This window comes from Cystoisospora suis (genome assembly GCF_002600585.1).
Source record: "Cystoisospora suis strain Wien I chromosome Unknown contig_257, whole genome shotgun sequence".
Taxonomy (NCBI): domain Eukaryota; phylum Apicomplexa; class Conoidasida; order Eucoccidiorida; family Sarcocystidae; genus Cystoisospora; species Cystoisospora suis.
Genome location: NW_027153059.1, coordinates 41,326 through 68,942, shown reverse-complemented (window position 1 = coordinate 68,942; position 27,617 = coordinate 41,326). Strand labels below are relative to the sequence as shown.

The window sequence follows — 27,617 nt, the reverse complement described above, 5'->3', positions numbered from 1 at the left end:
CGACCACCAGCGCGCTGAACAGTCGCTACAGCACTCCCAACGCCAGCGAGCCTTATCTCCCGTGCCGTTGACCGGAGGGCTCTCTCAGCACCCTTCAAATTGCGTACGGGGTCCTCAGCCCGGACCCGCGACAGTCGTCACGGCAGTTTCGGGGTCACCTTCTGTGTCCTGGAGTGAACGGCCACGTATTTTCAGTACAACGCATAGCTGCGCGCTAAGCGACGTTAAGACGAGAGAATCACAGGTCTTGGCTTCACCCAGCGTGGCTGCGAGGATCAAGTCGTTTTTTCTCGGCCAACCAAAGCCGCCCTCGGCGAGCTACTCGGGCTACGTAGCTGCCAGGACAGCACCTAGTCCGGCGAAGGGGAAGCCTGAGAAGGTCGTGCAGTCTTCCAGGGAATCAGGAAACACCGTGAGGGTGTCCGGGTTCGGCGGGACAGGGGAAGGTACACTGGGCAGTAGCTTGCAGCAGACTACTTTCCAACAGGAGGACCAGCGCACCCACGGCCTGACTCGACAATCCCACCTGTCCGCACCTGCAAAGCTCCGGGGGGAGTCTGTTTCAAGACTAGAACCGCAAGCCGCAGCGCAGCGTCGGTACCATGAGCATGAAGGGTTAGCCCAGTACGAAGGTAACAGCAACCCCAAGAAGCCCCAGGACGCATCTCAGCTGCAACAACGTTTCCCAAGTTCGTGTCAGCACGGGGCCCAGCGCGTACCACTAGAGACCTTCCAGCAGCAGTCACACGTCCAAGCTACACAAAACCCGCTCGGGAGTGGTGATCCTTGTCTGCCCTCGGGGGGGGGCGGAAGCGCCGGCCGATTCTACCAAGCGGGCCAACAAATGCAGGCAGGTCTGTATCAGTCTCCTCCCTCTCAACGACAGCCAACTCCACAGGCATCACACCGGCCCGAAGAGGCGGTCGGTTTGCATCACAGACAGGGTTGCAGCGAAGTAAGTGACACACCAGCTCCAGCGATGGGTTCTCGAGCTTCTGGCCCATGTTGCGTGTTGGAAGACCCTGGAGTCCGCGGAGCAGTTTTCAGACCAGACGGACTCCCAGCGCCGAAGATGAGTGAGGCCACATCGTGCAGGGAGAAGTCGAACCTTTCGCCAGAAACGGCATCCAGCCGGAGCATCTCTAAGTCACCTGGACCGTCACATCATCACAGGACAGTACAGTCATCCCCTCCCGCACCAGTCGCTTCTCCGGATGCGCAATTGACAAACAAGGGGACTGCAACATTCAAGACCCAGCAAAAAGTAACGGACCAGAGCAAAGGTTTGTCAGGGGAGTCGGAAGAGCTCGGCAATTCCTTGATGCCTGAAAGTAAATCGTGCTCCGACCAGCTTCACGGCGAATCACATGCTGGTGCGGGGTCCTCTGGAAGCACTCAGGAGACATCGGCTCCTCAGTCTCTAGCCTCGTCCGACTCAGCTGATGGAAGGGGTGCTGTGCCGATCGGGTTGCCACAGTCGGAGACGACAGTCAACGAGGAAGGCATTCCAGCTGCTGTCAATCCGTTGAGGGCCTCTGACCGTTGCAGCAGCACGACAGATTCGTGTAGAAGGAAGATAAGCGAAAGCACCGGTGACGACAGACATACCAGTGTAAGTTCTGCTCACTGGAGGACACCTCCTCGGGATGAGAGCTTGTCTGCTGAAACACGGTTTGAAATGCTGAAAGAAAGTATGCACCGCAGACTCCGAAACCAGAACGCTCAAGCGGAGGACCTAACGACGTCTCCACGTCGTCTTCTGTCTTCGGTTGCCGGTACCCCTCGTCGGAACCGAAATGGTACCGTCTCATCCGGTTTGGGGCAATCAGAGAGCGGAGACGTGATTCCTCTACGAGATTTTCTGTGGGACCCAGAGAAGGCATTTGCCAAGTCGTCGCGGGAGAACCGCATGGCAGAGGAGGAAGACGAGTATGTTGGTCCCTCTTCGGAAGAGACTTTGCAGGGCTGTAAAATAGATGATTTTGAGCTCGCTGATCCTCGGTTCGGAGGCGATGCCAGTCTGCTAGGGCGGGGAACGTACGGAGTGGTGCGAAAGCTGCGCCACAAAAGGACAGGGAAGGTGTACGCGGTGAAGTCCATTGAGAAGGAGAACGTTGTCCGGGCGGGCATGGTCAGTCAAGTGGAGTTTGAGCTACTTGTCCAGAAGGATTTGCTACGGCATCGAAACGTGCTCCGGTGTTTTGCGTGTGTAGAGGATAGTGACCAAGTGCACCTGATACTGGAGTACTGTAGCCGAGGAGATCTGTACACCAGAATTCGGTCTCAGCCACTCAGACGCCTGGGTGAGCAGGAAGCCTTCATCTACTTTTCGCAGCTGGTGAACGGGCTGCACTACCTCCACAGCCGTGGAGTCATGCACAGGGATCTGAAGCTCGAGAACCTGCTGCTTGACGGGAAGAATGTGCTGAAGATTGCTGACCTAGGCTGGTGCGGCTCAGTGTTAGGTAAAGCGAAGAACTTCAACTTCTGTGGGACTCTCGACTACCTTGCTCCTGAGATGATCAAGGGTGCTGGACACGACTGGCGAGTTGATCTATGGGGAGCCGGTAAGCGATTTGCGTGCTCCGGAACAATTGTGGCACGATCGCTGCTATTGAAAACATAGGAGTTTACTACTGTTCGAGTTCAGCACAGTTTTCTTTCCGCGGTTTCTCGGTGCAGTGGGTTTTCTCGTAGTTGGGTCAGCTCCGGAAACCGGTGACGTTTACCGACGACGTTCTTTATTTGCTTGCTCCATTTTGCCGTCATGTCGACCTGGCGGTGCGCTTGGCGTCACTCTGACTTGATTCCTTCGTGCGGCCTTCCGCGTGAACCGTATCGGACAGTAACACAGAAAGGGGCGGGGTGTCTTTTTGAAACAAGGCTAAGAGGAGACGCCTTCAAGCAGCTGGATGAGTCCGTAAGGTCTGGTGTCGAGCTGCTTGCAACTTTCCAGTTTAGAATCTGGATCCGAAGGCTGTAGCTGCGGATATGACTCCGGAGGAGCACAGCAGTTAAAGGCTGCTATTCGAGGGGGAGGAGGTGATCTCCTCTTTGAGCATGTAGCTCTCCTGCTCTTGCTGAGGCTTCCGTCGGGACGTTTTTTTCACGTCCCGAGCGTCGGAAAACCTGGTGCCCAGCAACAAGTTTATTCGAGCGTAAAGCGCTTTTTCTAAGCCGTTCGTGGTCGCCACAAATTTCAACCGTTTGCTGCCCCTGCGCCATGTTTTTCCTCAGGTATTCTGTTGTACGAGATGCTTGACGGCAAACCTCCCTTTCAGTCGACGAGGCATCTGGAACTCGTTCAGCAAGTGCTGAAGGCCAAGGTCAATTTGGGCCCGGTACGAATAGATGCCCTGCTAGGGGCGTGTGGCATTGTGACTCACTTGTAGCACATGGGTGCCACTGCACCGTTCGCAAACCGACACAAGGGGAGCGGGGTTATCTAGCGGCGATGCTGTTCGGAGTGTCGAGCTGCTGCGCGACCGCTGGCCTTAGTAGCTCAGCTTATCCCCAGGTCAGCAATTTGACTACTTCTTGGCCGGTTCTTGAGCGAGGATAGTGTCCTCTCATGCGACTGCTCTCCACGTGGGTGTGTGTACTGAAGTTCTGAGTTGGTGGTGCGTACGGTCTTGTGCAGCACATTGCCCCTGATGCCGGAGACCTGATCACGAAGCTTTTGCGCTACGATCCGGAGGAGCGGATTACACTCCACAGTGAGTTAGCCTTGTGTGCGTGTGCTGTAAACGAGGCTGCCAGCCCCTGCCCCTTCGCCAGCAGCAAATGCTACGCAGAACAACTAGGGTCTACGTGTGCTTCCCGATGTGCCTTAATGGCTTCGTGGCGTGGGAGTCACCTAAAGCACGTGCCTGGACGCATTCTCATTGTCCTCCGTCGGTCTCACCCGACGACTCGATGTGCAGTGTGAGTGCAGTTGGGTCACTAGGGCTCTTAGGATGTGCGTAGCAGCTACGTATTTCTGCCAGCAATTGTACGGTGTGCATGTCGATGTGGAGCACCCTAGAGTACACCTGTAGTGCATTGGCGGGGTCGACGCGCTGATACACAATAATTAGTTCTTCCATTCTTGACCATGAGAAGACGTACCCTCTCGCAGCTACCGGTTACTGATGTGGCTTCGAATGGACATATAGCCGTCAAAAGTGCTAGGTGTACACGCGTCAAAGTCGTGGACGTCCTTGCCGTCACTTCTAGAGCATAAAGGAGCCGGAGCCCAAGGCAATCCTCCCATCTTTTCAGCCCGCCTGATTCGACAAGTCTCTTCGAACCCCTTAACATCTATTGTAGCAGACGGCTCCGCGGTGTTGTAACCGTGGAGATGCGCGCATGGCTTCGTTCTTTTTTTTCAGCCCTGCCTCAGCATCCATGGATCCGCCGCATGTGGTTACAATTGCGAGATCAGTACTACTCCAGATACCCCCACGCGGTGCCTCGAATCTCCGCTGCTGTAGCGTCTCGCGCCCCTCACCCGGGTGCGGCTTCTGTGTGGCCGCTACCCAATGCATGTGACTCCCTTGACTTGCGAGATTATCTTGGCCCGCCGGCCCCCACACCGCCCCCGTCTTTGACTCGGGGGCCTGATGAACGGACTGCCGCGATGTGCGGTGCGCCAGACGCTGCCCGTAAAGGTGGGGGAAGGACGAAGAGTCAGAGTGAAGGATGTTCGCTCACGAACACTCCCGGTACACCTGTACCGCCCGTCCGACCGACTGGAATGAAAGCTTCTCAAGTGGACTCCGCAAACACTGCATGTGCTGCCTTCGCTCCCTCACAGATGACGGCCTCACAAGCGCCGCTCTCGACTGTAGTAGGTGCCAGGTGGGATGAGTTTCCTTCTGCGCCAGCGAAGAAGGGAATCGCAGTTACCGAACGTGAAGAGGCCCTGGAGACAGGCGAGCCCTCCGGACATCAGAGCTCGCAGAACCCGGCAAGACAAGCCACTGTCACGCTCACTGCACATGGAAAGAGCAGAGACAGGCCTGGCGGCTCTCCCCGGCTGGTGAGCTCTGGGGGAGACATACTGGGGCGATCCGACTCGCGGTTCGGGGGGAACAGCACAGTAGCGTCTTCGTTTGAAGCACTCCCTGAACGGTCGACCGATTCTGACTCTGAGGTAGGGGATGATGAAGGCCTCGGCTGCCCTGCCTCTACGGCAGGCAACACGGACGGATCAGGGCCAGGCTGTCGCCCCGCGTTACAGACTCAGAACAGTAGGCCCAACAGTCTGCTCGAACCCTCTGACTCCGCTTCTAAGTTGCGCGAGTTCCCTGAGCTCAATGATGCTGCCGTACGGAAGACAGGGGATGAGGTCCACGATGCAAGTGGCAGAATAATTGAAGTGATGTCGACGCAGGCGTCAGGAGGTAAGAGAGATCTAGCTTCGAGTGAACGTCCTGGGCCACTCCCGTTCATTCGAAATAAAGTTTCGTTTCCATCAGAAGCAGTCCAAGAGGAGACGGTGGACGACTCTTCCGTGTCGCTACCCCCTCGGAGAAGGAAGAAGGCAGTCGCCTCCCGAAGCATCGGCAAAAGCAGCGGGTCTTCCTCCAATGTGACTCAACCGCAAAGCTCGATCCTACAGAATGTTTCTCACACCGGGGAACCAAAGGGGCAACCGCCGGGAAGTCACGGGGAAGCACACCAAGCCAGCGGTAGTGCGTCTCATTTACCGTCCAAGCAACGCAGAAGCTGTGTTTCTGCCAGCGTGGTGGAAAGATCTGTCTCGAAGGCAACTGCGACACTTGGGCAAGATTCGGGTCTCCCCGCAAAGAAAGTCATTTTCTCTGCAAAGGCGCCGGATGCAAACGGCGGTGGTTCTCCAAGGCGACCCCGAAGTCCTTCGTGTGGGCGGCGGACCCCCGGAGCACTGCGGAAGTCGTTACGAGGAACTTTGAAATCGATGGATTGCACAAAGGATTCGAGTCCTTCAAAGCCAGCGAAGTCTTCTGGGTGTGGTCCGAAGATCTTCACGGGAGTATCGAGGCGTCTCAACCCGGGGAGCCAGATCAAGCATACAGTTCTGCGTGCGGACACCTGGAACGACGATGCAGCTGACGTTGGGAGAGACCGCAACGAGGACCGGTATGAGGACCGGCTGCATCCAGCGAGAATTTCCCTGGGAATCGACGCGCTTGCAAAAGCGAAGGGAGAAACGGAAGAGCGAGCTTCCGCCAAGCGGGGTTTACAACCTAAGCGGTTCCCGTGCGCAGATCCACAGTCTGTTAGGACGCGCCAATCGAAACGATGTCAAATTTCAGCTGTCACGAAACCGTCCAGCAGCACAGACCAACCGGCACGATCGACTTCCTCTCTTCAGCTGCCTCCAAACTGCGCAAAGCCAGACACGCCGTGGACATCGAGCTCGTGTCACACGGACTTTTCCATGGGGGGATTTCTCCAGCCTCACGCCCCGTCCTTGGGAGTCGCTAACGAACCGCAAAGTAACAGTGTATCTTCGATAGTTGACCACGACCACGGCCTAGAAGGGCTCTCTTCATTACAGTGTCATGTTGCGTATCCGTTTTCGATGAGTTTTCACCCAGATGACCAAGGGCGTCTGGTTGGTAGTCAGGATGGTCTACCCCTTTTGGATCCTTGGAGTGCTGGAGACTGTCCAGCACGACCGCCAAGCCAAACTAGCCATGAATCAGGTGAGCTAGACTGCTTTGCGGACCACTTGTCAGTGGGATCTGCGGGTGACGACTTACTCGTTCCGACAACCGAGTGTAGCCCCGACGGCCGCCAAAGATCCGATCCTAGGAATCCAAGCTCTGCCTCCTCGAGGCGCAGATCTGCACTGGGCCCGAGACGTCCTTTCGGAGCTGGCGCGGACTCTAGTTCACACGTCGGTGTCAAAGGTCAAGGGGAAAGGAAGGCAGCACCTTCGGCCACCCAGAGAAGAGGTTTTTCGGCGGACACCGCGGGCAAGGAAAACCGTCTGGGCGCTGGGTTTAACCGTTCTTCGAGCGCGCAAACGAGGGAGCAACGCGGTGCGTTTTCACGCCTTCCCTCTCGCGGTGTTAGCTCAGTCAGACGAGAGCGGAGCAGTGACGGATCTACTGCGAATGCTCCTGTGCGAAGGGAGGGAGGAAGAGCTGCACCCGTCGCTCAAACAAGTTCCGCGGCAGCCGGATCATGCGCCGAAGCGGGGAGTGCTTCACAGCTAGGGGGTTTCAAGACTCCCGTGAGAACCGAGGCAGGTACGGATGTGGCTCCTAAGGAGTGTCCTCGTCTTCTACTTGAGGAATAATCAAAATAGAAAATTAGCAGCCGCGTGGCGGAGCCGGTGGGGTTACACCGGGTTTCCGCTAACCGACTGCTTATGGACTGCCGTAGTGGTTGGACCTGTAAGCATTTCGGACGGGGTCCTGAAGGTTTCCTTCGGTCGTTCTGGCTTTCTGTTTGTCTCAGTCATTTCAGAAGTCGGGACAGTCTGTGATTGCTTTCTTTTTTCACATCCGCTGTTATCCTCATTCTGAGGAGCTCCCATTCCGTCCACCGAGCTGTGAGTTAAGAGGATCACGGCTGTTGAAATGCTAGCCCCGCTTAAGATCACTTGAGAAATTCGTGTGCTTCTTTTCAGGATATGACCCGTTGCAGGGTGTCGGGGCTGGAGAGATAATCGATGTTGCAGGAGCGAATCCATATCGCATAGCCACTGGCTTCGGTGCTTCTTTCGGAAGAAACGCTGGGGGATGTGCCCCCGAACCACGACCTCAACTGCGTGACCCTAGCCCCGCTTCGCCTATGCCGCAGCGGAGAAACAGCCCGGCGGAGGGCAGCAGCGGCCGTCCCGGTACGTTACCTCATTTTTATTTTTTCGCCAACTCCTCCGGAAGGCGAGAGTGGCAAACTTTTTGTGCAGCAGCCTGGCGGGGCGTTGGCTTTCTTCGCCGCAGGCTCGACAGGCGCGCTGCTCGTTACCAGGACTCGAGAGCGCTTGGGTACTTGGCGTCCGCGTCTACTTAGCTGGAAAGTGGGTGGCTCTAGTGGGTGTTCGGCGTATACAAGAAACAGGTCCGGCCTTCTTTGTTTTCTTTTCAGGACCCACCAGCGTCACATCGTCCCGAGTACAGAGTCCCTCGCGCCTCCCGGATGGCGCCGCTCATCGGAGGCCATGGAGTACGCCTCCCTCTGGTATCGGGACCTACTACAGCAATCTCAACTTTCCTTTCTCAACGAAAGCCGTTCCCGCTAACACTGTGGCGCGCCCTGTAGGGACGAGCGGAACGCAGTATGTGCCGGGCCGGGCTGCCTCCCCTGTTCAGTGGAATCCTTCGACTACACTGCGACAGCGGAGCTCGGCTAACGCCCAAGCAGGGCGAAATGTGATGCACGGTCCACTCCACCACCCAGACCACTCAAGTGATACTCGGTCAGTCCAGGAGCGATCGGCGGCGTTCAGTGGAAACACTCGCCGGCCGCTTTCCAGTTTCGGACAAGGCTCTCTCACAGCAAGCGCCGCCGCACGGGCGAACAATATGTGGCTGTCAGGCTCGCCTTCTCAGATCAACCCTACATACGCTGCGCCTGGCTTCGCCGGTACCCAACAACCGGCACAGGCCTCTTACTCGCAGATGCAAAGGTGGCAACTCCAAAATCAACTGCCCCTTCATAGCGTCCTGCAACGAACACTACACGCAGGTGACGTTGGTCCGACTCAGCAGGGAATTCGGCGGCAACCATGGGACGCCGGTCAGTTGCAGCAACCATCCTGGACAACTTCGCCAGTGGATCCTCCTCGGTGTGCGTGTGTGGGATCGTACCCGCATTCGCCGAAGCAGGTGTCCGCCGCCTGGGGAGAGGGTACGGGAAACAGGGCGCCTGCACTGTCTCAGCCAGCGTCCCCGGGCATGTATCACCACTCAGCGGCACTCGCCGCCGCGGGGGCTCGCTTGCCGACTTCTAGTCAGGGCGGCAGCCTCCAGTGTTCTTGGAAGCCTGTTTTTTGTTCGCCACCGCCTGTGCAGCTTAGGAGCGTTGACAACGCGCGGGTGGCTGGTGTAGTCTGGTCACCACAGAATGCGGCGTGGGCTTGACAAGGGCTTCAAAGGCTCACCTTCAAAATCGTTCGTGGCAACCCCCGCACTTGGCTGCTGACCTGGTTTAGGTAGGGCAGGCTCGCGAAGAGCATTTTCAGTTGCTAGCGAAGGGCCCTCAGCGCCTGTGTCTCGCATAACGACAGAAAGAGGAGTAGTCAAGTCACTGGACTGGAGGCCCGTGCTTGTTGGACTTCATGAGTGAGACCCCACTGTCAGATGATGGAGGACTCCCCTGAGTCTTTTTTCTATAGTGGTGCAGCTACAGTGGTCCCGGCTTCTTAGCGTCGCGATGACGCGTCGGTTCTGGCGCACTTGGCGGACAGATAAAAGGCATTGTGACTACTCGTAGCTTACTAATCTCATGGCCTGTGACTAGCTGAGAGAAGTCCAATTTTTTTTTTTTTACGGTGGTCATGGAGAGCGGCTTCAATACCGCTCACTGGCGTCCGTGTTAGGCTGGCTACCCTCTTCTTTGGAACGGGTTTGCCCTGTATCTCGAGTTGTTTCAGCGTCTTCAGCTGGGTCGGCGAACCCCCCAACTTCCACATGCACTACAGGATGTAGTCCGCAGACGAGCACTGTTTCCTTCCATGTAGGAAGGAGCAGGTGCCCCTGCAGCTCGGGTGCTACCGGGAGCTCTCCTTCGGGTTGCGCGTCTCCCTGCAGCCATTCTTTGGGTGTCGGAAAACTCAGTGCCAGTAAGCGTTATTGAGCCCATCCGCCATGCGACATTCAGACCTGTGAACTCCATTGGCCCGATGTGTGATGATAACAGACCAGTCTTCGTTGTCAGCATGTTTGGTTTTCACTTGTGATCGGGTTCCCCCGTTAGCGAAAGCTAACTCTTGTCCTAAACTATTAGCCTTAGTTGCTTTCAGCGAAACAGGCGCACGGGAACACACACGGAACCGGCTATCTCTCGGGAAGACTCAGCACTACGGACAGGATCCGGAGTTCCAGGCGTAACTTCGGGTAGAGGCTCGCGATCTGGCTGCGTACAGTTTTGCGAGTTCACATAAAGTTCGATACTCACACTTTTTCCGGCGTCGTTCCACCGGGTTGCCTCAAGGAAGGGGGGCTCGGCAGCTTTTCTCAGAGGAAGCTCGCCCACACAGAGAGGGCCCAGTAATGTGGCACATACAAAAACGGTGCCTTCTCCCTACACGGCCGGACTAAGTAAGCGTGATTTCAAGAGGGTCCACTTGAGTGCCACGCTGCTGCTCCAAGCATACAGGTAACGGAGCGAACCCGGGGGGTGGACCCGGAGTCTCAACCTGTTATCTGCACAAGGGAAGTTTACGCCGGTGATCTACTGTTGACCAATTGGGCACCCCCCTCCCCCACAGATGTGCAATTGCCCTGACGTTTTGAGGGACTTGAGGGATCTCAGATCGGCCTCCCGTCAACGATGTGCGGTTATTGCCGCCGTAGAAGGATGTTCTTGGTATATGCAGTGCAGCCCGTTAGCAGATGCGAATGCCCAGCCGCCCTGTTTACAGCCTCCCCACATAAAGACCGATAGCAGAAATCCAGCTGCCTCAGAGGCCTGCGAATGGCTCGGCCCGTCAGCATACAGATTGTTTATGCACGGACAGAAGTCGGGGAAACACGAAGGAAAGAGTTAATTTCTCGACCCCGTCCTTCAACGCAAAAGGGGAACCCCCCGGTGAACGACTTCACTCAACCTGGCTGTCGTAAGGCAGCCTTACATATGGCCACTACGGCCCCTCCTTACATTCTTGCAGCCACTCATCGTACACCAGAGTTAGCACAAGTTTTCGCAGACCACACCCTCCTTCGGGGTGCAGACCGCCTTCAGCGTGACCAAAGAGCGATTTCATTTCCGGTTAGAGGAAGCTGGTTTACGGGGGCAGTAGCGCCGAGTGAGGTCAGCGACCACCTTGTGCTGCAATCGCACATGGAGGCACGCGGCTGGCAAAACAAGAACCTACACCATTGCTTAGTGTGGCCATAAAGAGAGGGGGGGCGGAAGCGACATGGCTGAGCCGTCTCCACGGACGCCGCCATGTGTTACTGTAAGGGAGATCTTCACTGCAACCGACGCCGATGCAATACCAGAACACACGGCAACCTCCCGGAAAACGTGGTTTTAGAAATACTCGTGAAACAGTTGACTGTCATGTCTCTACCCGGAGCTGTGCAGCTGCTGCGCAACATGTTGTTTAGCCCACTAGGGTGTGGACCGGCGGTTTGGCCTTTGGCGGGAGTTAACAATCGGGTCGGACGCTGGCTGACGGACGAGCCTGAACGGCATACACGACTGGTGTCCTAACAAGTCATCTGAGTTTTCCGAATAAAATGCCAATGCAGCTGGACACCTGGCATTGTCTGCGCCTCATTTCCTACCTGCTTCGGGCCGAGCCGCTTCCACTTGAGCACTTCCTGTCTGGAGAGTTTCCTACCAGGGGTAGGCATTGCGGTTGTTCTTAGGATAAGCCGCAGGGGCGTGCCTGCCAGTGAAAATTCCTCTCTCATTGCATTGGTGACTTGCCTGAGGTAGTTCACCGGGAATGAGCTGTAGACATTGGACCAAGCCACGAATGTAGGAGGTCGAGCTTTAACTTGGGTCATGTATTTGATTTGACACTTGGAGCCTAGACGCCAAGGCGGTGGCCACCTGAGGAGGAACTCGCGAAGCCACGCATTCAGTTTCGACGTTGGTATACGCGCATTCCATCTCCGGTAGACGACCAGAAGTTTCGTCATCAACGTCTCCAAGTTCTGCCCTTGCTTTGCAGCGACAAAAACCACTGGGCAACCTTTCAGGTGACCCAGACCGGACTTCAAACGCTCCAGAATTTCTGCTCTCACTTTCTCTCTCCGGCTCTCCGGAACCAAATCCCACTTCGTCACGCACACAGCTAAGCACCTACCCTCTTTCGCACTCGCCAAGTGTGCCAAAGCGAGCTCCTGGCTGCTTATGGGGTGTCCGGATGCCTCTGCCTGGGAGCCGTCGACGCAAAGAATGCAGACCTGAGATCGCCGTAAATTTCGTAGAGTTTGCATGCCTGCCTCCAAGAGCAGATCTGTGTGCCGCAGCTTCCACCCGCGACTCACCCCAGCGGTGTCTATCAGCTTGAAGGGATGGTCGCGGAATTTCCAGTCCGTGGCAATCGCGTCTGTCGTGGTGCCTGGTCGATCATCCACCACCATTCGCTCGTCTTCCAGGAGGGCGTTGACCAACGTGGACTTACCGACGTTGGGACGCCCGATAACAGCGACATGGATGACGTCGCGAAATAGCGTCTGCCGCCGGAGGGACAGCACGTGATCACGAGCGGCTTTGGATCGCAGCCGCTTTCGGAGAGAAGCAGGAGAAGCTTCTATAGAGAGACTAGAAGCGGCTGCGATTTCAGCTTCTGCCATTAGGACCTGAGAACAAGGCAGAGACAACTGGTCTCGCACGAAGTCCTCTAAAGAAAATACCTGGGCTTGCACACGCCCCAGCAACGCGAATTCACTACGCGACGCGACGCTTGTCGGAGGGGAGAGGCCACCCAGACCCTGGCGGATGTTCCCAGAAGCATGCGGGAACCTTCAGAGAGGGACACACAGCTGCGATCTCGAGATGCGTTTCCCGTGCATAGGTTTAGTTGCAACGGCTCCCCGTTTCTCCTCTGCCCTTAGTCTGCAGCTCCGCTTGTTAGACCGCCGGCACACCCAGCTGAAGTGCGCACTCTTTCTCAGGCTATGGGGCGAAGAGAGGACCAATCATACGTTTTGCCGAGTCACCGGCGAGGAGAGCCTGTATGGAAGGCCACGTACAGTTCCTTCAGGTGCACACGACGCCACGTGGTAGTGGGCACCTAAACAGGTGGAGAGAACGAAGGCTCGTTATCAGATGGGGCGCGTTCTCTAGCTCTCTCTTAAAAACGTGTACTCAGCACGCTCCCCGAGGACACCCGTTCTTGCACAGATAAGGTTTTTGTCATGGAAAGCACCTGGAGAGAAGAAAGTTCTCCGCAAGTAGTTCCCAAGTCCTATCTTTAGCTAACGTACCTCCTCCCTGGTCATGCAATTGTGAGGCCGGTTCTCGTCCATCCGCTCTTCGTCCTCCTCTCCACCGCCGTCGGCTGGATCTGTCTGTGAGTCCCGAGCCTCCGCCGCTGAGTCTACTTGTGATGCAGTGGCTGTCCTCGCCTTTGCCGCAGCGCGCGCCTTCTACAAGGAACGAAAAAACGAGTACGGTCTCGACGACAGGATTCTTGAAGGCGTGCAGACCTACAAGTTGAACCGGACATACCTTTGAGGCCATGAACAACCATGGCGGGCAGATACGTCGGTACCAGGACACTCAGCGAGACGGTGACATTCGCAGACGTCCTCAGTGCCAGCGGCTGTACTTGACATCACACTTTCCCAGTCCCTACAACCTCGAATTCAGAAAGCACCCGCTTCAAGACTTGTCACTGGGACAGATACTATCCTACTTAACCTGTAGGGCGCACCTGCGCAGGGAAGACATACAAACTGGAACGCTGACACGTAGCCTGTGACTGTACTGTGTACTGGACTCTTAAACATCGGATCCCCACGTCTGAGCGCACTCAAAGCATCTTTCCGAGCGCTAAGCACTGCTCTCGAAAGCCGAAGCAAATTGTCAACTCCAGATCGCAGGACTGCAAGCACTTTCACAGTGTAAACAAAACACACCGCCGGTGACAATCAACAGAATAAGCTACTTAGTTTTGTGGGGCGGGTTGGCAACTCAGTGGAAGTTCTCTTGCGGCGGTGAACTGGACAGGCCTTCCACCTGTGCCGTTCCTTCAAAAAGCCCTCCTCAGGATTCATCCAACCACATGCAAGTCACTTCATAATTCTACGGAGAAAAGCTACACAAAGACCGGTTACTTTCGCTCATAGAGAAGACGTAGACACAGTCTGGCATGGCTCTTTTTTTACCCGCTCCACGGCAGCCGTTGCAGCTGCGGCTGCTAGGGAAGTTTCGGACAAGTCCCATGGAATGTACTGGGAACTAGAAGGGTCAGAAAATTTTTTGAACGTTTCCTCAATGCCACACTCCCCGTATCGCCGAGCCAAGCCTTCAACCCAAGCACCGGCAGCCTCGGATGGACGCGGGGGTCCCATACGGCTTAGTAAACGATCTAGATCCTGTAGCAGTAAGAGCGAATTCGGCAGCACAGGCCAACAAGTGATTGCTTGGTCAGTTACCTCTGAGGCAAGGATGAGAAGGTGACAACAGAAAAACTGGGGGAGTACACGCTACCCAAAGCAAGTGACGATACCTCTTTTTCTCGTAAGTCCCCGGAGACGGAGGGTACACAGAATGGGACAAATTGAAGAACAACCCTCACACACTGCATCCGACCTGTGGAGGACAGGCTGCACTCGCCATTTAACAGTGACGAGGATTACTCTCATTTCCTCGACTGAAATACCCCCCATCTATTCTTGAAGGTCTACGAAGAGGGGATTGACAACAAAGCGACACGGCGTACGTAACAACGGCAGCATCAAACAAGTAAACGGCTTGGATTACAGGCGAACGTGTCCAACCCGAGACTTGGTATACGACACTATAACTTGTAGCAAAAAATGATTCCTAGTGAGCCCAAAAGAAACCCACATGCAAGACAGAGTCGGCGAAGCGGTACACTCCCACTGGGCGAGCTACCTAGCATTACTCAAATGCACTTCCTCAGGGACATCCACTCCCTATACATCCGACCTGATTTTGTGCGCTCACCATACGACGCACGAAAGACGGACGAGCCTGAACAGGTTAGACTACGTGCTCATAGCATACACGTAAGCCGGCGTCATATCTATCACAGTGACCTGCTTCTCCAGAGAAGAGTTTCTCTGGTTACTGGTTCCAGGATATCCTCCTGGAAACATACCTCAGAAGCGGGTTCAGCTTCGCCTACTGTCCCATTATCCGCACTCCCCTCTTCAGCTTGAGAGAAACTTTTTCGGATAATGCAGCGCTCGTCTTCATCTGCTGTCCAACCGCCTCCTACGTCGTCAAAGGAAGTCTCTAGTGCGTCACCTTCCTCTTCTGAGTCAGCTGCCTGCCCGCGACCCCCCCCGACCGTTTCGACTGTCTCCTGGCGGTGGCCGATTTCAAGCACCAGCCTGTCGTAGAGGTCATCCAGACCCTGAACATGACAGAAAGAGAGGTTTTCCAGCCTTCCAGTCGTGTCAGCGTCAGCTAGTTCAAATACTGAGCCCCGAGGGGTTAATCAGAATGATGTGCGTCCCGACTGAGACTCAAGAAATCTGATCTTTACCTACAGACTCTGGTGTGTGCATCCCGGCTCAGAGCGCTCATCCCTGAAAATCCGAAGGGACGGGCAAACTTGCTTGAGGCGCCGTACCTGGCATGCTAGGGAGTCACACAGCACGAGCGCTCCAGCTGAGATGCCCGTCACCCACCAGAGACCACACGCACTCCGGAATTCGAAACTAAGACGACTGAACCGCAGGAAGCAGCTGATAACACACGTTGAACAGATGCTTCTGCAAGGTCACATATAGCGAGGTCTGCACAGAATCTCACCTCGTTCTTTTTCGCAGAAACAACTACGGGAGAGCCCATATGGAGTTCGTAACAGTCCGCGAGGTAATCTCCAAGGAAGCATCCGTCTGCTTTGTTTACTACAAGAATAATAGGAAGACGATCTTCTCCGCAGTCCTCTGCCAACCGGCCAGAGAGATCAATCTCGGATGCGCCAGTGGCTGCTTCTCCGCATCTCTCTTCTTCTCGTCTTGAAACCGCTCCTGGTGCTGTCACTGCGGCTGCGGTCTGTGTTCTGTTGGGCACTGTTCCTGTTGCGGTCTCCGAGGAAGCGGCCGCATGTGTCACCCCGTCGTATTCTTGGACCCTCCGTGTGCACTGTTCGCCTTCTCTGCGTGTCGGGCATCCCTCTTGCAGACCCCCTCCTGCTTCTTTGGTGCCCGCTGTTCTCTGTGTGGCTGGTCTTTTGGGAGGGGCAACCAAGGTTACGCGCCCCTGGGCGCCGGCGTGATGTCTCTGAAACAGCCCGCCACCAGCGCTTTTTTCCGCCTCGGCCTCCGCCGCTGACTGGCGCACGACGAAGGAGCTGGGATGAAAACATTTTGAAGCGCTAGATCGCTCCGTCTTGTCTGCTAAGGCGCGTAGACGCTGACTCTGTTCTTCGTCTACCCACTCATTTACAAGCCGGCTGAGGAGAAGATCCACCGGAGTGATGCCTTCCGTAGCATCCACGACGAAAAGGACACAGTCCGCTCCGGCCAAAGAGACGCGAACCTGGCACCCCGCATAAAGAGAAAAGACCGATGCGTGGGAAAGCTATCAAACGAGAAGGAATCTCTTCCCATAGTCTTCACACCTTCTTTGACACTGACCCACCCAGTCGTCTTTCGCCCTGAAGTCTCCGGCGTGATGTTCGTTCCTACTCCTCGGCGCACGAACAAATCTCATCACGGCCCTAGATACTCACTTATACCTGGGCCGCGCGATCGCGCGGATTCATCCCAAGCAACTCATGCTCCTCTTCGAGAAAAGATGAAGCGATACAACTTTTCCACAGCATGGAAACATCGCAGACTGAACGATAGCAGTAGACAGGCGCCGGAAACCACGATCACAACAGCCGTTGGTGACATATTCTGTACGTGTACTTGCCTGTTTCCTCATCCGTTTTAGGAGCTCGCTCGCCCCTGTCGTCTCAGCATCCTCCAAGCCACCAGTGTCCACGAGGGTCAATTGTAGACCCCCGAACACGGCCCTAGCTTCTTTTCTGTCGCGTGTCGTTCCTGCTTGTGGAGACACAATGGCTTTCTCCAGCCGCTGAGGTGAGTAAGGAAAACACTGAGTTGCAGAAAGTGCCCCCCCCCGAGTTCCGGAGAGCAGACGATTGAACAAAGTGGATTTGCCAACGTTCGGCCGGCCTACAAGTACTAGTTTTAGGGGGCGGACCGAGGGATCTGGAGAGCGCTGCAGTCGCGAGTAGGCAAGGAGAAAAGGTTTCCGGCCATTATCAGAGAAGGAGAGGCGAGATTCAAGAAGATACCAGGAACGAGTGAGAGGGCGTGAGAGACCAGCAACACTGCAGTCAAAGCACGAGTTGCCACCACGCCTGCTGCCCCGGCACCACGTAGAGTACGACGCAAGAGAATTCAAGTGGCTCCGCAAGAGGCCTCCTGGGCTAACGAGGTGCGTGGGACCTCTGAAAGAAACGACCACGCGAGAATATCCGGACGAAAGAGAAGCTGGGCGCAGACGAGATGAAAGGAGCAGCCAGAAAGCATAAGAACAGCAAACCGTCGGAGGTAAGGGTCTCGAAAGCGAATCGGTACGTGGACACAGATACTTTCTGAAAGTTTCTCGGCTGCGTCCACAAAGTGCTGACGTAGTTGAGTCACCGAAGACTCGACTGCAATGATGATGACGAGAACTCATTAGGCAAGGGCCAGAAAGTGCAGGCGCATACAGCTCTCCAATGCTCACGGTTCCCAGTGACGGTGATGAAACCGCGGCGGCGGATATCAGAGGAGCGACAGAGAAAACGGAAGGAGACTCCTGAGACGGAGAAGAGAGCACCGGGGCCAAGGCCAGCGTAGGAGGATGGCGGAGAAACGATAGAGGAAGGAAGGTGGAAGACGTGAAAGAGTGAGGACGGTGCCTTCTCTGCATCTCGGTGAAGTGCTTGGTAGCTGACTTCGGCGCACCATGCCACCGCCGGCCTCCCGGGAATGCAGCGAAGTGTTTGGTCCACTCCGCCTGGTCGTTAGGTTGGCCTCCCCACACCGCGCTCTTCCTATGAGTTGCTTCGTAGTCTCACCTTCTATGTCTTCTTCTCGCGAACGCGTAGCTCCGATACAGCTAGACGATCGTAAACGAAGGGTCTCTCTCCCCACCCCATCGTCCAGCACAAGTTCACTTTCAGGTTACATTGCATTTCCCGTTTCACTGGAAGTGATAGCGAGCGACCGAGCCACCCTGACGCTTCTCGACAGGGTCTCATTGAAGCTGCGCCGTCTGAGGTTCGTTTCGGAGTGAGGCTGTTCTCTTTGTAGAAGAGCGCGACAGCTTGATGTCTGTGTGCGAGGCGTCTGAGCGCCCATGAGGAAAAATTCTAGAGCAAGCTCCAAAGCGGAGGAAAATGCAGTTCGGCAGATCCTTCCTCCCACTTCAATCCCAAACGAAGACAAGTTCAGCAGCTTTGCAGCCTTTCTCCGCGGACGGGCACTCGTGAAGGCCCCGCGGAGAAGGGACACAGGAAAGTGAGACTTCAACACTCGGCCGTGAGATCCCGACCTCACGGGTCTGCGGCGCGTGATGGGGCGTACGCCCGAGGAGACATGCCTGGAGAAAACGGACACGTAGTAGGGTGATACACCGAGGACTAGGGCAAACGCATGCACACTCTTGCGTGCAAGGAGTGCCGCGAGCTTCAGGAGAGCGACGCTATAGTCGGAGGAAACTTTCTTGAAGGAGACAGAAGGGAGCCCCAAACCACGACAGAGAAGACCGTCGCGACCCGGTGCGGAAGTTGTCACACGAACTGAACAGGAAAGGCGCATCAGCCACTTCAACAGTGCCGCAAACCGCGACGGAGTCAGGCTCTCCGCTAAGCGGGCACGCTCCGAACACCCAATTCGAATACGCTTCCATGGCCCGGGCTTCAGCCATCAAGCATTTGACCGCCCAAATTCCCTACCTGCGAAAGGGTGTCAGATGCCGAAGTTGGACACCCCGGGCGGCGCGGGACAGAACGCAAGTCGCTCCGGTACGGGAGGCATCCTGTTGCGCACGGCCAAGCTGCTGACGTTTGAGGGTCCCGAGTCCCATCGAGGGAAAACTAGCCCAAGATACGAAGCATCGACGATCAGTGGTCGATACGAGGCGTTCTGCAGTTCGGAGAGTAACGTGTTTTACTTGCATGCCCCCGACGCTCCCGCCGCCAGAAGGATACTCAATCTGTGTAACGCGAGCTGCTGAATAAGACACACAGAAAGACCAATGTGGAAGAGTGCGGACGGCGATATGGTATGCGCTCATGGCGGCAGTGACGTTTTCCGTTTAGCCGGTCCCCGGGCGAGGGGCATTACTACGCTGTCCCAAGCACAGGCTCGGTCCATCGAGCACGCTTTCGTGGCACGGAAAAGCATGTCCTGCCTCGCCGGGGCAGCTTCAAAAGTGTGCTTGTGCTCTGTTTGCCCCGTGTAAAGCCTGGGATAAAGCAAGCTAACAAAGTGGAGTGCTGACGGCAAGCGCAGTCAGTGGCGACGGCTGGTGGTCCCTGGAAACGCTGTCTCCAGGAGTTTGCCGAACTGTGACACGGCTGGCATCACACAAGACAGCTTGTTCGTGAGACAAGACCAACATGCAGCCTCATTTTCTTGGTTTGCAGCAGCTGGAACTGCCCTTTGTCTTCTGCCGGATGAGCCGCTACGCCTTTTCGATAAGGAAGTCAACAAGCTGCGAGTGCCGAGTATGGGTCCGTCGAGCGACTACAGACTCGACACGCGCTGCCGGGCGTCGCTCTTGCGGGCTGTACTAGGGTGGAGCCAAAAAAGAGAGGGAGGCCACCAGCCCGAGACGTACCCTTTGGATTTTTGCCCATGCGGGAGAGGCAGAAAAGCGCGACTAACTACGGCAGCCCCTCCGTGATTGACAGGCATCCTGTCTGAAAGCCTTCCTTCTTCGGCGAGAGGTACATCGTCCGTAGAAAACGCGGTTTTGACCGGGTGAGGAGCCGTCCTGGGACACCGTGACGCACACTTTCATCGCATAAATGAATGTGTTCCCGGATGTTACTGGACTCCCACAATTCGTTCCTTGGAGGTATTCAAGGTATCGAAGGTTCTCGTGTAGCGTTCCGGGCCGCGGTCCCACTCAAGATCTCGTCGTAGGTCGCAGGCGGCTGCTTTCTCTGATCACGAAGCTTTCCCCTCAGTTGCGCCGGCGGGCGGAATGTTTATTGCTCACCCTTGCTTTTCACGGGGCCCGGCTCTTTGCTTTCTGTGGGATTCTCTTGGCTTCACTAGGCTGCTTGTGTTACTGCGCCTATTGCCATCAATATCGTGCCGTGGCCTTTATTTTTCTTGGAGGTGCCTATTCGGAGTGCCAGTTCGTACGGACTGTGTTGTCCTGTAACTGGGTACCTGCTCCAGTGTGAGCACAAGTGCCCGTTATTCTGACGTCCATTTCTCAGTTCCCGCTCTTGAGTGCAGAGTCACCACGTTCGGTTGACACGTCTGGACAGTCATAGCCCAGTAGCAAGTTGCGTTAGCTACGAGGTACTCCTTTTCACTGACCTGCATTCAGAATGTCTCGCCCCGGCCTGGTGTGTAACTCCCCGGGTTACAGGATCCTGGTGCGATTCTAGGTGACCATCTTTTCTCTCCCGTGATGCGTTTTTCGTGCTAGACACGATTCTCAGATAACCCCGTGGTCGTTCTCTTCCCGCACTCCCGTTTCCCCGTTTCACATGTTCCACATGTTGCCGTTCCCTCCTCGTTTCTCGACCCTGAAGAGCTCTCCCTTGCGGAGTTGCAGAGACGGACGCGAAATTATCATGGAGGCGTGAACGGTAGCAGAGAAGGGGGTGAGGAAGGACGAGCACACACCTCAGTCGACGTGTCCAATACTCACTTGGACAAAGGCAGGCGGAGCGGGCATCTCGGCATCTTTCTTTCCGACAACTTCAAGTGTAAAGAGAAGAGAGACGAGTCGCACGTAGAACTAATCCAGTGGGAGATCTACGAAGAAAGAACGACAAGCGGGCTAAACGGCATGACGGCTACGCAGGGTGACGCTTTGTGTAGGAGAGGGAGCCGAGACTCGGTGGTCGAAGCTATTGGAGGAAACACTGAGGCAAGTACGGAAGAAGACAACAGTTCTGCACTGTTGTACATCGGCAAATGTGACGAAATTCTGTCTCAGCCTGTCTTCGGCGACGAAGACCAGACAAGTGACTTCTCATCTCTCTGTGCTTCCCCCCATTCAGCACGGTCAGGAAGACGAGACAAATCTAGAGTAGAAGGTGACGAAGTCGAAGTCACTAGCGAAGAAGGCTCCAAAAAATCAGAACGTCTTCACTGGTGCCAGTCTCAGTCAAAGAGCGTCACACCAAGATGCTCATCAAAACAGACTGCCAGCACATCGGTCCAGCCTCCCACAGTTACAGCAACCAGGTTCTCAACCGTTTCTGCTTCTACAGTCGATAGCGGCCAGGGGAAAGAACACGAAGACGTGCCCAGTCCGTCTCCTTCCACACTGTCGCTCGCCCGTCGGGTATTCTCCTTTTTAATGCCGCGGAGGCGCGGTGGTGGATCATCTCCACGGTCTCTAGCGCTTAAGGGTGAAGCCCAAAGTGATACGAAGGATAAGCCGGGGGGAGACAGAGACACCTCGAGAGAAGACAAACAACAACAGAGGAAGGTGCTCAAGCAAGGATCCTGTAGCTTCTGTTACAGGATTCCGAGGTACCTGTGGGATGTTGTTTGTGGCGTATCGTTGTGCTTGCTGGGGATCGTTCCTCCGTCTGCCTCGCGGATACGCGGTGTGCGGCGGAGACGTCCAGGAAGAATCACTGCCGTAAGTACAAGTACTGGAACAGGTGGTGTACAGACTAGACTTCGCGATCAGAAGGGCCAGACAGGTGAGGTTCTTCGGCCTCACCAGCAGAAGTTTTTATCGTCTATCTCTCAGATAGAGGACTCAGAGCGAGAAAGAGCACTTCAAATCAAAGCAGGAGACAGGGTCGATTTTCCGTCGAGAACGGGAGGCGAAGAGGTTGCGAGGAGACGAGGTACGAAGGAAGAGACAGAGACAGACGATCAGGGGGCGTCTAGGAAGGAGGGACAAGATGAAAAGTGGACATCCGGATCAGTGACTACACGAATACATCCGTGGTCCTTTCTAACTTCGCATGTGCCGTCAACATCTTCCTCCTCCGCCTCTTCCTGTCCCCTTCTATCCGTCCCTGCCGAAGCTGTTCTCGGCCCAACGAACCACTCATTGCTCTCCCCCACGGGCCGCGCTGCAGAACTTGCAGATGTATCTCCAACCGTAGAGCAGGGCCGGGCGCTTCACACACGCCGGAAGACGGTAGATAGGGAGTGGGGAGAATCATGCCGAGCAGACCAAGACGACGACTTTTCTTCGAGTCCTCCTTTCGCAGCTGCGCAGCACACGGGGGTGTCGCAGGAGACAGTGCAGCGAAGAGGCCAAACTGACTGCTCACGTTCAGAAGGATGTGAAGGCAGTACCGGGTTTTCCCAAGACCAAGAACCAGAGCCGAGATGTGCGTCCCAAGCGCGTGGGGTTGTGTTGATGCAGATGGTTCCGCCTGCAAGCCTTCACTGGAGAGGAGGTTCTTTGTCGTGGCTTTCGGACATTTCTCGTTATTTTTTGGATCTCTTGAGGACGGGGAAGAGGGACCGGAGAGCCTCTTTTGAGCAAAGCGACAATGAGTCACGGCCTCTTCATGAAAGTCCGTCTACGTTGTGCGTGTCTGGCACCTTGTTCCTGAGGAAGAACACAGGCCAACAGGAAGGGAGGACAGGAAACGGAGGTGGAAACGAGGTAGGGCGACGGGAGAGGAGATCGAAGGTTCTCAAGGACTGGGTACGGAGTCCCCGTGTGAAGGTGTTGGGATTGGTGGCGGGGATGTCTTTCCTCTTGCTTTTGGTTCAGTGTTTGACCCCGGTGGTTTGTGTTTTTGGACTCTTGTTCCTAATCAGCAGTTTCGCCTTGGGAACAAGTTTTGTACGCCTCATTCACGAACATGGAGTGGTCATCGCCGTGCCACCGGAGGCGAGTCGCGTGCTGGAGGATGCGAGACTACTCGACCTGCTCTATGTACAGCTCTTCTCTGGGAGACACAGTTTCTATATTTCCCGTCTTGTAGCTCTCTTGTTTGCCAATCCGACTCCGGAAGAAGCTCTTGCTTTGTTAGAGGGGTGGCACCCGGTCCTAGTGAGACTTCTGACCACCCGAGGTGTCTTGAACGCCTGTCCGAAGAGGTTCAAACGTGTTTTCTATGGAACGGGAAGATTCAATAAGGAAAGGATAGGGGGCAAAGGTGCATGGAGACAAGGCGGACTATGTGGAGGTGACAGTCTGGAGGAACAAGGACGAGAAGAATCAGGAGGAGACCGACAAGAAGGTAACAGGAGACCACGAGAACGGAGAGAACAAAGTGAGAGAGAGAGCTGCCACGGAGAAGGAGAGCCCTGGAACGCACTGTCAAGTCAGCTCGACCAGGGGGCAGAAGGGAGACAGCCTTCAGTATTTACTAAGTCGGGGCCAGAACACCGCCCAGTGACTACGACAGTTTCGTACACTCTTGATATGTCTGAGTGGTCACACCTCCCTGCACGGCAGCTGCCTCATGGATCGCCAGCACCGGTGATATCTACATCACCACGACACGATGTCGCTCTCGACTCTGTTTCTCCTTTACTGCCCTCATCGTCAGCTGAGTCGCTTCCAAAATCACCGTTTCCAGACCCCTGTCTCTTTGCTAGACCGAACGATCCTCAACAGGACAGGTGCTCCCAACACTCGACAGCCTTTTCTCGCAGTGTTCTTCCTAGACCTTTTGGTGAAGATTCTGCAGGTTACGCAAACTCCTTTGAAGAAAGTGCGTCGTCCAAGTTTCCTGAACCAGTAAGACCTTCATGTAGGGTGCGGCCCTCAAGCGGACACGAGCAGCACAAGGGAGTCGTCTCCCGTCGAGCAACAGCAGTGTGCTCAAGGGTATACAGTGTTTTGTCCAGGGGCATCTATGGAAAAGGATTCTGGCGCGGGGGATCACCTGGAGAGAAAAGCGAAGACCAGGTGAGGCAACTAGAAAATTCAGCAATACTTAATCAGCCGCAAGCAGGCTTGCTCGCTCCAAGTACGTCTCCTGTGAGCAGCCGAAGCCTGGGCAGTTCTTCTGATTCTGTCGTGAGTCTGCCCAGCGGCTCACGTACACCTCCTTGGGCAAAGGAGGTTGCTCCCCCGTTGACACCGGCACACTGTTTTGTGCCATCCTTCGATGCTTATTACCAAGGAGGTGAAACCAAAAAGTCAAAGCTGCAGCGGAAGGCGTGTCAAGTCGTCAGCGAAATGGGCCAGAGGATTGGTGAGTCCAGCAAGGTCTTCGGGGGACACCCACAGCGCGAGCAACTGAAGGTGTCAGTGCGCGTGTGCAACTGTAATATTCAAAACTACAAGCTGCCTGTCATCCCCCCCATTATCCATGACGGGGAAGGACTGTAGTGAGGGCAGGTACGGTTCATGGAAAGTGCAGCTCCCGGGCCTAGGCAAAGCGTAGATGCAGACATGTACTCTCTCTTCCATCCTTGCTATACATTCTTCTTTCCGAAGAGTCTATGGGGCGGCCGTCAGACAGTGGCCAGTCACGCTGCGTCCGTGTTTGTGAGACTGTAACATTCCTTTCTCAGAGTTTTCGAAGTAGGGAGAACTCGGTGTACATGGGTACATACGCACTCTGCCTCTCGCGTCTGACTTTCCTTTCAGGCTCAGGTCGACTTGTCTCGAGGGTGACACGAGTGTGTTAACGGACAAATGCGCAGGCGGTGTTGAATGTTGTATCATTGTAGGCGTTTGGTATGGCACTCGGCAGTCCTCAAGGGCCGTCACGCAGAGGAACTCCCGTAAATACGTATCTCTGTGTAGATCTGTAGGTGAGAAAGAGGGCCCTTGCGGGATCTGTCAATCCCCGCCCCCTCGTCTGGAAATGTATTCGTTTTGTTGTTCTGACTTTCTGGTCGTGTCCAATGGACTTGCCTTTGTGTCCACCCATCTCTTTTTTTCCAAGCCGTTGGTTAGAACGAACTGTCTGTTTCAACTTTGGTCATGCAGGCCCCAGAAGGAAACTCTTCCCTCCAGTTGCACCTATCATCATGCGGCTTGTTGTAACGAGGCTTGTGATGTCCCCGTCGCTGCGAGCGGCTATTGGACGGCTAAAGGCGAAGCTGCTCCCTATAAGCATCGCATTTGCGCTCTTGGCGGCGGCGTTGCGCCAGCGATCCGTAAGTATATGAATAGCAGCTCGCACAGTTAAAAATTGGCTTGGGTAAAGAAGATCTGTCGTCTGTTTCTGTCTTTTCACTCTGCTTAGTCATTGGTCCCTTCTGAATAGGCACGCGCTCAGGACCGCAAGACCCGTTCCGGGCCGTAGGTGTCTTTCTCTCAGCGGTCTGCATTTCACCGCGTGCCATCCTTTTCCTTCGACTGTGTTCTGGCACGCGGCTATTTTTCTGTCAATTGTCTTTGTCCTGTATTTCTAGGTAAGGCGACTTTATGGACAGCTTCCACTTGGTGTCTTGTTCTGGGCCGCCGTCTCTGTGTACCTGTACTTGGTGACTTCGCCCTCACCCCCCAGGTGGCTCCTGCGCCTTTTACGGCTCCGACGACGGGCGTTCTCCAGGGGCTCCCTTCATGAGAGGGCGATTTCACCCGTTTTCGTCGAAGAGGGAGAAAAGAAGGTGGGCGCAGGTACCAGAGAAAGGTCAGAGCAAGTCGCCAAGGCTTCGTCTGAAGTGCGGAAAGGTGAGCAGATCTCGTCCTCGTCTCCCGGAATCGGGGCGAGTCTCAATAACGCGACCGTCAAGACTCTGGTCGCGTGCAGCAGATCTGAATGGAGTTCTTCGCAGGAGAAACAGCACCATCGTGAGTCGAAGACGAGTTCTCGCTTCTTCTCGGATGACGCGGGCTGGTCGAAAAGCAGGAGGCAGGGCGGTGGAAAGGATGATCTGTCTGCTACCGGTGATGTGACACCAGCTGCAGGGAGATCAAGCACAAAACCGGGGGCGGGGACGACAGATCCGCACTTGGTTGTGTGCAAAGAAGCGGTGCTGCAGTTCTTGTCTGAGCAATTCTGGCCATACTCCTCGAGCAGAGGAGAGGACCGCAATTGAGACTGAGATCACAGCAGGCGGTCGCAACCGGTTTGCTGCAACTTGTTTCGGATCGTTTCAAGAAGTTCCTTTACATCTGGGTCACAGGACTGGTTTTGGGAGATGACTGGGTTCCTTTTGTAGAGGAGACAAATCTTTCAGGCCTAGTGTACGAAGTCTGTGATCTGTTGCGTTATGCGTAAGCGGCTGCTTCAGCCTTCGTGGAAGTTGCGTTCACACCAGTACATAGACGTGACGTGTTACTCAAGAGAACTTCAGGGTGAGACAGAGAGCACAAAGAGAAAATGTAATTCTTCCCTCGGCCGTGGAGCTGTCCTCGTTACGATAGCTTGTCACAAAGCACCACTCGGTTCCATGATTCCGGGCTTCGGTTGGACAGTGCCTGTACACTTGCGGTCCGGGTGTTGCTTACACATGTAAGCCCCCGTCCCCGCGACCTCTGGACGCCCCGAAATGCACACATTCGAGGTGGGCAATTTGGAGCACACGTGTCCTTTACGGCCGCAGTTTGCACTGGGCGAGTATAGTATTCTCGTGCCGCGGTGCAGTCGACGGCAATCGGGAAACACTGCGTTACGAAAGCAAGCGGTCTCACGACTGAGGCTCTGCGTTTGGGGGTGGACCTGGATACGTTTCAGTCTTTCCGAACAACAGGGTGTCCACACAAGACGTCGGGGGAGTCATGTAGGCCCGGACAACTGTAAGAGGCGTACTCGTGTTAATTTTTTCCGGAACGGTCGCCTCTGTACTGTGACTAGGCTTGCACGTCACTGGAACGGTGTCTGTGTCCAAGCTCGGCCAGGTTGCCAAGGCATTCACCGGTGCTCCATACTCGCGCATCAATGTGAAGTGGTGAGGTTCAAGCTGAATCTGTCCACATCGAGGGAGGTGAGGCATCCAGGACAGCCCTCGCGGGAAGCCGCGCGAGGACAACTTACGGCTAGCAAGGCAGAATGGCGTCCGGTTCGAGACTCGTGTTTTTTTCGGGACAGGAGACTGCAGCCGAGGATTCCTCGGCTGCTCTAGCGAAAAGGGGGACAGATTGCTGAACCGCTTCAACCAGCACAGACCTGACGGCAAGATTTGCTTCCTCTACAAACTGGTCTCTGCGACAGCAGTTGTGCTGCGACACTTTGGACAAATGCTCGTCTCAGCCGCTCTTCCGCTAAGCTGGCGGATCTGCTTACGGTACGCTTTACTGAAGAAATAAGTCGGCCTTGGTCGCGGCCCAAGTTATACAGAGAGCCTCACGCAGCTGCATTGAACCAGTGGCGTACCAACACCCGCATCCTGAACTACTGTCCCGCCGTTCCGGGCCACCTCCGCCATTCACCAACAGCGGACGAGCCGATGTAATCCAGGGCGGGGGGTTCGTGTTTTGCCGCACTTGGACATTGAAACAAAAAACGAAGCGCCACAAGGTCTCGGTTGTCAGCTTACAACATTGATCACGACCTGGCGAAAGAAAGTACGCATCTGGCTCGGAGCGTTCAGCATATCTTACGTAAGGCGCATCTTCGAGCCTTGGGTACTGCCAACATTGCTCTGCTCGACAGTTGAGGGCTGCTCATTCAGTCGGACCGAACGTAAGCCGAGATGGCATGTCACCCAGCACGAGTGCTGGTTTGTTTACGGCCTCCCTACTTC

The 27,617-nt window shown here is 55.4% G+C and overlaps 3 protein-coding genes across 3 annotated transcripts in view; 2 read left to right on the top strand and 1 right to left on the bottom strand.

Annotated features, from left to right (window-relative positions):
• CSUI_000656 (aurora kinase) overlaps window positions 1-9,928 on the top strand; it is an 11,825-nt gene extending 1,897 nt beyond the window's left edge. Inside the window, exons 1-6 of the mRNA XM_068060887.1 lie at window positions 1-2,567; window positions 3,238-3,341; window positions 3,641-3,716; window positions 4,371-7,220; window positions 7,604-7,816; window positions 8,065-9,928. The exon at window positions 1-2,567 is cut by the window's left edge and continues 1,897 nt beyond it. Coding sequence (XP_067927141.1) covers window positions 845-2,567; window positions 3,238-3,341; window positions 3,641-3,716; window positions 4,371-7,220; window positions 7,604-7,816; window positions 8,065-9,059 — 5,961 coding nt within the window. The 5' untranslated portion in view covers window positions 1-844 and the 3' untranslated portion in view covers window positions 9,060-9,928. The remainder of the gene's footprint in view (window positions 2,568-3,237; window positions 3,342-3,640; window positions 3,717-4,370; window positions 7,221-7,603; window positions 7,817-8,064) is intronic.
• Window positions 9,929-10,649: 721 nt separating this feature from the next.
• On the bottom strand, window positions 10,650-19,466 carry CSUI_000655 (ribosome biogenesis gtpase der protein). The gene is made up of 7 exons (XM_068060886.1): window positions 16,714-19,466; window positions 15,604-16,335; window positions 14,945-15,202; window positions 13,986-14,195; window positions 13,083-13,244; window positions 11,430-12,455; window positions 10,650-10,968 (listed from the first exon to the last, which is right to left on the bottom strand). The coding sequence occupies exons 1-7, from the start codon at window positions 17,722-17,724 to the stop codon at window positions 10,900-10,902; spliced, it is 3,468 nt and encodes a 1,155-aa protein (XP_067927140.1). The 5' UTR covers window positions 17,725-19,466; the 3' UTR covers window positions 10,650-10,899.
• Window positions 19,043-27,474, top strand: CSUI_000654 (uncharacterized protein). Its single transcript, XM_068060885.1, has 3 exons — window positions 19,043-24,169; window positions 24,913-25,082; window positions 25,341-27,474. Exons 1-3 carry the CDS (start codon window positions 20,830-20,832, stop codon window positions 25,968-25,970), a joined length of 4,140 nt encoding a protein of 1,379 aa, XP_067927139.1. The 5' UTR covers window positions 19,043-20,829; the 3' UTR covers window positions 25,971-27,474.
• Window positions 27,475-27,617: the final 143 nt, after the last annotated feature.